At 54.7% G+C, this 8,610-nt stretch overlaps 1 protein-coding gene across 26 annotated transcripts in view; it reads right to left on the reverse strand.

Moving 5' to 3' along the window:
- The window catches only part of PLEKHA6 (pleckstrin homology domain containing A6), a 144,009-nt gene that overhangs the window by 16,526 nt on the left and 118,873 nt on the right, over positions 1 to 8,610 (reverse strand). For 17 of the 26 annotated variants that reach the window (XR_005786600.1, XM_040462125.1, XM_040462122.1 and 14 more), the window contains 6 exons: positions 8,456 to 8,509; positions 4,846 to 4,926; positions 3,891 to 3,959; positions 2,560 to 2,640; positions 2,114 to 2,263; positions 1,176 to 1,271 (listed from right to left, as the gene is read on the reverse strand). Coding sequence is in view for 25 of the 26 variants with exons in the window: in XM_040462125.1 (XP_040318059.1) it covers positions 1,176 to 1,271; positions 2,114 to 2,263; positions 2,560 to 2,640; positions 3,891 to 3,959; positions 4,846 to 4,926; positions 8,456 to 8,509 (531 nt within the window). In the remaining variant the exon portion in view is untranslated. The remainder of the gene's footprint in view (positions 1 to 1,175; positions 1,272 to 2,113; positions 2,264 to 2,559; positions 2,641 to 3,890; positions 3,960 to 4,845; positions 4,927 to 8,455; positions 8,510 to 8,610) is intronic. The other 9 variants (XM_040462137.1, XM_040462130.1, XM_040462146.1 and 6 more) reach the window with 5 other exon arrangements.

Genomic DNA, 8,610 nt, shown 5'->3' on the forward strand with positions numbered 1-8,610 from the left:
TTAGGTAAACATGACTCAGCTTCCCCCAGGGGGATCAGGGTGGTCTTGGAGCAAGTGGCCCTCTAGGTGGCCACTATGGGAGCCAGTTATCAACGGCAAGAGTTCCCCACTTACCAAGATTCTTTGTATCCAAACAGCCCTTTCGTAACACTCACGCCCAATGCATGCCTACACACTCATGGATTCTATTCGGTTAGAGTTTACACTCTTTGAAAACTGACAGCTGCCACTTATTTAGCGCCCGACCCTCCTCCGTGCCGCGTGCCAGGCTCCGCGCTAAGTGCTTTGCATACACTAACTCATCTCGGCCGCACCAGAAGTCTGCGAGGCAAAAGTGACAGGTGTCCCGACTTTGGGGATGAAGGGATGTGCGCCCAAGGCCGTCCGTTAGCAAGCAGTGCGACCACCGTCTGAGTCTGGGTCTATTTGTCTCCAGAGCTGGTGCTCAGAGGGCTTTCCTACCTCCTAAAATGCTCGTGTTGAAAGTGAGGCTTGCCCACAGGACACGGTGGCATTCAGGTGACCTGGACCAAGAGGTCCAGCTGCAAGTGAGGGTGGTGGTAAGTTTTGTTGCCAGGAGTAAAATAGGGGAAACTGGGGCATTAACCGCAACAGAGAGACAGGGCTTGCACAGCTTGGGTAGATACGATGGATCGAGGGAAAGGATAAGAACTATGAGTCCAGCCTCCTGCCTCCAAGCAGAGCGTTCCTAACCCCTCCTGGGAAGGAAAGCCTCTTTCCTATCTTAAAGTTCCTGGGTGGCTTCTCCCGTACTGCCCACTCCTTCTGAGGTCACGAGGGACAGCTACACGTACACCCATATCTATATCCCCGTAGAGACCTATACGCTTGTCTAGACCGACGCCCGTGTCCGTTATTTATGTGTTAAATCCTTTCAGTCATAAAATACCTTCTGTCTAACCCAGCTCTCTTGTGTTTCAGCTTTACTCCTTCCTAATGATTTGATGGAACTAAAGAAGAATCCACATTAGCTTCGTCCTGAAAGCGTCTGTTTTAAGCGGACTTGAATCCTGTCCTTTGTCTCAGGACCAACTCCCTGTCTCAAGTCTCTGAGATCTCTAAAGCAAGAAAGGAAGCCATTTTGGTCTCTTGTGGCCCTAAGGAGAAGGGAAGGCATGCCAACCGCCCCTCTCCTGCCCAGGGGCCTTCTTCACCTGGACGTCCAAATTGAGCTGCTCCCAGAGGTCGTCGTGCAGGGCAGAGACCTCGGATTCAAGGTTCTCATACTCTACGGTGCTGTTCGTCAGGGCCTGCAAGGGCGGGTGGGTTGACTGAGAAAGCGGCCATTGCCGAAGCCTTCCTCCCATCCCGCCGCGGGGCCCGGGGCCAAGGTACCTGGGGTCTGGCAGGGCGAGGGAGGAGGGCACAGAGGGACAGGCGGAGAGGGCCCAGGGCTGAGACATTCTGATGACAGCCAAACACTGGCCTTTCAAGAGGCGCAGTGGCCCATCGTACTGCAGGCGGACACAGGGAAACCAGAATCCTCTCCAGACGTGGGGGTAGGCCACAAGGGGACCGTACGATGCCCGCACCCTACTGTTCTCCCCACACTGGGTGATACAAAGTGGGAGGGCAGAAAGAGAAAACCCAGAGGTGTTTGCTTGCTGGGCGTTAGAGACCTTTCTCCCTCCTGGGCCACGTTTTCCTGGGCCTTTGGCCGCCGCAGCCCAGAGCCATTATCCAGGCAGTGCGTACCGGCCGCAGGGTCGGCCCCGTGCCCACGGGAGATGAGGGAGGTGACATTGCCGCCGGTGTCCTGGATCTCCAGGGGAGAGGACAGAGGTAGGCAGCGAAGCTGTGAGAGCAGCCGAGGAAACGAGTAGCCCTCGACTTCACCCTGTCCTGATCGAATCCCGGTGCAGGTGCGGTGTGTGAAAAAATAAGCCAGTTTCCTCGGCAGAGACTACGGATCGAAGAGGCCGGCATACGCACGGCCGCGTGCAGGGCGGTACTAAGGTCTCGCGTTTGTGCCCCTTCTGGCCAAGAGCCCCCTGCTGCTCCTGCCCGCAGAGGAGAGTCGGGAGCTAGAGGGCACAGCCTGGGAGGGGCGGCTCTCCTGTCGGGGTGCCCACGGGGGCGGGGGGGGGGGTACCGTGGTCGCCTGTGACAGCTCCACCCGAATGTTGATGAGCTGGTTCTGCAGGGACTCTTTTTTGCGCAGCAGTTTCTCCGGGTAGGCGGGCTGGTTTCCAAACATCTCCAGTTCCTGGTGGGTCCCCATCAAGGCACTTTCCAGGCTCTCCTGAAGAAGGGCAGGGGACTGGCTGTGAACAGCCCTGATAACTCCTCTCTGGGACTTTAAGAGGCCTAAGCCCCAACGGTTCAGCCCAGCAACTTGGTGGCGGTTGTCCTCCCTGGCTGGGCCCCCCCGGAAGAGCTTCAGCAGTCCCAGGGGAGGGCGGTACAGAGGTTTGTGACAGACCTTTGTCAGCTTAGGGCGGAGATGACAACCCACACCTCTCCGAGCCGGCCTCTCCCACCCCCCCCACCCCACCGTCCCCACATGCCCCCAACCCAAGGCCACCCCTTGGCTCTCACCTTCTCAGCTCGGAGCTGCTGCACTAGCCGGTCCTGCTCCCTCACCACCTTGTTCTGTTCACACAGTTTGCCCAGCAGCTTCTGGGGGGCCCGAGGGGGTCGAGGGAAGGGAGGGAGAGAGAAGGGGGTGAAGGATATGGTTTGATGGGGACCTGGGAATTTGGTTGGAAGGGACTGGCCTCTGGATACCTCCTCCTTTCCCTTGCTGAGGAACCCTAGGCCTTCTTCACCTTGACCTTGGAGGCTCCTGGGAATAGGAAGACGGTCTTCACCTTGGGAGACTCCCCAAGGACCTACCGGGAAGGGAGATGTGCTTATTCTCTGAGGAAGGGAGTCAGCTTGAGAGAGGAGTTAAACGTTAAGCCCCTGCATTCCCCTCCTCCTGGGGGTTCCGGTTCCTGAAGGGTTGAGGAGACAACGTGGCCTGGGCCTCCCAGGCCTTCCCGGCGGGCATGGATTGGAGGAGCAGGCAGTCTTGGGAAAACCAGTGAACTGGCTCCCCAGTCTCACAGGACCCTGTTCTCCCCTCCTTCCAGGGTCTCCGGATGGCTGAGGCTGGGATCCTTCTGAGATCTGGTCCTCGCCTGGATGGAAACTCTCCTAGGCCTACTGGGCGGACCCGCTACCCAGGCAAGGCCAGTGGTGATGGGGAGGAGGCAGGTTAGGCCAAACTTCTCTTCTGGGAAGACTTATGCTTTCCCCATATCCACACCTTTATTCATGCCATTCCTCAAACACTTCTCTGGCTCTTTTCTACTGAGCCACATCGTGTCTTCTGGGCCTTTGAACTTCAAGGCCCGGCTCACATGCCACCTGCTTGGTCCCTGGCCTCCCTGCCCTGCCCTCCTGTGGAACCCATTACCGAGCCCATTTAGTACGCAAATCTTATGTCACCACCTGCTGCTCAGTGGCACGCGACACTACCCTGAAGCTCCCTGAGGCCAGGGCCGGGTTCCTCCCTCCAGTCACTGAGGCCCTCCTGCCAGGCTGGGCCCAGAGCAGCCTGGCTGATGTCCCTCCTAAACAAGTCTGAGTTCCTTGTAATAAGCAGCCCCCGCTGCTGTAGACGAGAGGGCCTAGGGCTCAGTGGAGAAACGCACACAGCTGGCATGGGAGGTAGGGGTAATTGGTACGAACGAGAAAAGAAAGGGGATGAGGAAGGGGCAGGCAGAATGCTGTCTTGGTGGCGAGAGAGGACATGAGTCAAAGGTATGAAGAGCCGGCAGAAGGACAGAGATGGACGGAGGAAAAGCCCCAGCGGAGGAGAGCGAAGATGAGGGCGACAGCGGGAGGGACCGGAGAGGACAGGGGAGCAGGAGAGCTGCTCTTACATCTGTATCCTGCTCGTTTAACTTGTAGGTGTGGAGGCCGTCCCGGAACACTTCTGGGTACGGAGGGACCTGCAGGAACACGAGGCCGGTTACAGCAGCGGGGGACAGGCAGGGCGTGTGGGGACGGGAACACGGACAACCCTCGCTCCGTTCTTGTCCGAGACTGTGGTCCGTCACTTCTCGCCGCCTCCATGCCGGGAATCTGAGCTAGTTCTTTGCCCCCGGCTGGGAAGCCTGGGATGGCCCCTGTGTAGGTTTTCCCCAATTCTTGAGGCTGATTCTGCCCAGCTCCTACTCTCCCCTCTCCCCTGAGCTCAAGATCTACTGTCGGGAGGGACTCTGGGGGTGCATAGATCCCAGATGGCTTGTTGGTAACGACCATGACAACAACAGTTAACCCTCGGCTGTTTTGGAGGGTGAGGCATGAGGAAATGGAATGAGCATCGGAAACACTTGAGAATTATCATCTTAGTAGATTGAACACCAGCCACAGGGCTCGTGTCTAACCCAGAAGTACACCTGGGTCCGGCAAACGCTGCCCACCCCTGGTGAAGCATCTGGAAATCACCGGACATTCTACACAACCTTGGCACTGGATGGTTCCATATGACACCCCTCATGCCCTTGCCCCCAAAGACGTCTGTTAAGAAGATAACAAACACGAGATAGAAGTCCTGGGCATTAAAAAGCAGATTCGTGATCCCTGGCGTGATATGGGATGGTGGTGCTGGCTATTTTGATGGTTTGAGAAACGGGCCTTGGGTCCACCCATGAACATGAAGAACAAGAGAGACACGGTGGGATGAAAGGAGAGGGGCCAGGCGGGGCCTGGAGATGAGGCCTGGTGGATGGAGGGTTGGGCAGAGCAAGCCCCAACCCAGATGGCTTGACCCGACCATGCACAAGCAGCTGAAATGGTGTTGACGGGGACCATGCTACCAGGCGGAGGCCTTACTTGCATGAAGAGTTGGGCCCTGGGGGAGGAGTTTTCCACCATGCGGTTCACCATACTGATGAGAGTCTCGCTCTCACTCATCTGGAGAGAGGAAGGAATGGACGATTCAAACTCCGGCCCACATAGAGCTATCTCCCCATCACCCGCCTGGGCTTGTTTTCCCGAAACAGGACAGGACAGCTTCTCACGGGGTCTCCAGCTCCCTCTCTGTTTGGCCTTAGCCATTGCTGGCCCCTTGTGAACTGTCCCAGGACCAGCCCTGAAGGTGCCCTGAGGAAAGGCCACAGAAGGGAGCTGGAGGGCTGCTGTGCCTTCGTTCACGGCCCTGCAGAGACACCCCCCGCCCCCCGCCCAGTGACACTCCCCCAGGGTGCCTGAGACATGTGGGTCTCATCCACACTGGCCAAGGTCAACTCCCTGCCCCAACTCTCTTTCTTCACGTTGCTTCAGTCAAAGACCACACCGGCAGTTGGAAAAACCCATCTCCCCAAATTTGAACTAAATGAAACAGCTGAGAAAGAACACTGGGGCCGCTCTTTGGATGGGCCTTCACACAGAGGTGGGCACAGCTCTCTCTCCCCGACCCCTGCCCACCTCTTGGCTCTAGAGTAGAAAGGATTGCTAAACACGGTTTCCAGAGCTGGGCTGGTAGCATCCATGCCGATCTTGGATGACACTAGGGAGCAAATAAGGAGGCCAAAACAAGCAAGCCATGTTAAAGGGACACCAGATGCTGGAACACTGCTCTCCCAACAGGTTATCTTTACGTTTCAAGGGCCATTAGGAACACAGAGGGGGAAAGACTACTTGCCAAATGAAAAAGAAAGAGAGAGAGAGAGACAAGGAAGGGCAGGAGAAAGGAAGGACAGGGAGGGAGGACAAGCCGACCGAATCAACTAGAAATGCTATCATTTCCCCCACTGGTTCCAGCTTGACAACATCAAAACGTGAACACATTCGGGAGCGTCCTTGGCTATGTCCCTTTAACTCAACTGACCTACAGGCGAAGGCAGCAGAAAACAGAGGGAAGTTCTGTGGGAAAAGCCTTCTGGGGAGAGGAAGTGAATGAGGGAAGGGACAGAGCCACGTTAGGGCAGAGCTTCTGGGGTCACGATGCAGGAGGCTCTCACGTTTTCAGCCCTTAGCTGCCCAATCTGTGTCGCACCCACACGTATTTTTTATCTTCTCCACTTAGGTGGTGACCCAGGGGCAGCCTTGCTTCTGTGTGCTGTGGGCAGGGCGAGGGGTACCCACCCACTCCCCTTTGCAGGGTCCACAGCATTTTCAAAGGCTTTCCTAGGATCTGATCCCTCTACCTCTTTTAGCCCTTTGGAATTTTTTTCCATGGCACAAAGTGTCATTGAAAAGGCTTTGAAAAGAGCGGTAAGAGGTTTGTCAAATAGTTAACGGTCAACAGGACATCAGCCACATCTTTCTGTAAGGATCTGAACTCAAGTCAATCCCTATCTTCCTGGAGCCCTGTGTGTATGAGATTGTGTTTGTTGTGTATGGGGTGTGTGTGTGTGTGTGTGTGTGGAGTATGTGTGATTGTATATGGTGTGTGTATATGTGTGTTTGCATGCTGCTGTGTGCCATGACTGTGTCCTCTGTGTGTGTGTGTGTGTGTGTGTGTGTGTGTGTGTGTGTGTGTGTGTAGGGCAAGGCAGACCTGGTAATGCACCAGGCTTGGAGAGGGCAAAGGCGGCCCAGGCTTCTCCTGGACACCCACTGATCTCATTCCTTCCCCAACCAGTGGATCTCAAGCAATAAAGGAGGGAAGCCAGAATGTTCTCGCCCTGGCCTCTGCTCCCACTCACGCTGCGGCTTTGGGGATCTTTTAGCCCCCGCAGGCTTTGACTGTAGGATTCCTTCCTCTCCTGTGTGTCCCTTCGGTCTGTCCAAAATGTTAGATTTTGTGAGAAAGCACCTAGCCCAGTGCCTTATACACCATAAAAGTGCTCAAGTAATATTTTAAATTGAGTTTTAGAAGAAAACGAATAAAATCATTATAGCAGCAGTGACCACTCCTTGCCAATGCCTGACAAAGTGTTGCCACGTACCCTCTTACTTGATTCTCCAGGAACTCTGTACGGCAGAAAAGGCGGATTCTACAACGGCCATTTTATGATTGAGAAAACCAAGGCCCAGGGAGACAAGGCGACATTTCCAAGAAAAAAGAAAAACAAAAAACAGAACAAAACAAAACAAAAAACCCACAACCCTTGTAAAATGGCAGAATTGGGACTAGAATGTCTGACTCCACGTTTTGGACTCTTAGCATATACAACTTCCTTTTAGGAATATTATTCTTTTAAAAAAAATTATTCTTTGTCTAGAGGAGGTCTTCCGAAGGGTTATTTCTCAAGGGGGGGGGGGGGGCCCCCCGCCAAGGGCCCAGCCCTGTCATGAGGGCCAGCAGGGGCCCAGCTGTGGCACTGAAGTCCTGTGCAGCCAGGCACTGTGGATGGGCCACAGAAAGGAAAGTCTGCCCAGGAGCCCTGAGGGCACTCAGCCCTGCCCCTCACGACCCAGGGCACCGCAGACCCCGCTTCCTATGGAGAAACGCCAGCACTTGTCAGCGCTGCTCTGGGCTGGCATCCGGAGACCCATCCCCATGTGGACTGCACCACTCGTGGTGGACACCACGTGCTGTTTCTGGAAGTAAAATGCAACACCCGTGCGGGCTGGGAGCTGTCGCTGCTGATCAAAACGTGGATATCAATTCTTCTTAGTGCCCAATGCCTTCTAAGAGGATGATCTCCCCGAGGCATCGAGGTCTGTGTGTCTAGAACCACCAACAGTTATGGCGGTAGCCTCTGATGTCAAGGGTATGGTTCTCTCTGGACCTCTAAGAGCGTAAAATAATCCTGATGAGGTTTGACTCCTGCTTCTTCATGTTAGTCATTTCCTCTGCTACAACCTGGGTCAAAATCTCAGAGCCACATTCCAAGCTCTGCCGTTTGTTGGCTGTGTGTCCCCTGGCATGTTACTTAAGCTCTCTGTGCTTTCGTCTTATCGGCTCTAAAATGGGGATAACAACAGTACCCACCTTGCAGGGGTTGTTATGAAGATTAAATGCGTTAGGATCTATAAAGACACCATCCTAGGGCAAGTCTGTAATCCTTGGTTTACAAACTATGTTTGTTTAACAACATAGTTTAACAACAGCCTGTGAACTATGATAGATCATTTCCCGGATTCAGGCTGCACTAAATCCCTAGCATTTTAGCCAGCCCCCTCCACCCCCCACCTCCCTGCCTGGCGCTCACCCCCTGTTCAAGGTCTCTGCTGCTCTCTCCAGCAGAAATGCAAATTCCCGCCTACCCCCCAGGGACAGTTCCATCTGGCCTGAACAAATAGGAGGTGGCATTAATTATTCATGTGGTCATTTCTTATTCTCCTTTTCCCTAGGAAACTCCCAGCTGCCCTAAAGGGCTTTGAGGCGAAGGGGGCGGGGCGTGAAGGCGCAAACCAAAATATAAGCCACTTTGTTGTGTGTGGGGGGGTGCCAACAAAGGTTGTCAAATGGAGGGAAGATGAGAAGGTGGGGAGGAGCAGGGAGACACGACAGGAGGGCAGGGGAATGGGCGGGGGCACCAGCTCTGCCTACCTGCTGATCCAAATACTCTAGGTTTCTTTGCAACTGAAGGTCTAAAAGTTCATCCTACCCGGAGCCCGAGGCCCAACAGCAACACAAACAAACAGGAACAGGACAACAGAAAACAATAAAAAGGAAGCAAAGCAGTTAAGAGTTAGCTGGGGGGC

This window comes from Herpailurus yagouaroundi, unplaced genomic scaffold, assembly GCF_014898765.1.
Source record: "Herpailurus yagouaroundi ecotype Mexico unplaced genomic scaffold, PumYag 308, whole genome shotgun sequence".
NCBI classification, from domain to species: domain Eukaryota; kingdom Metazoa; phylum Chordata; class Mammalia; order Carnivora; family Felidae; genus Herpailurus; species Herpailurus yagouaroundi.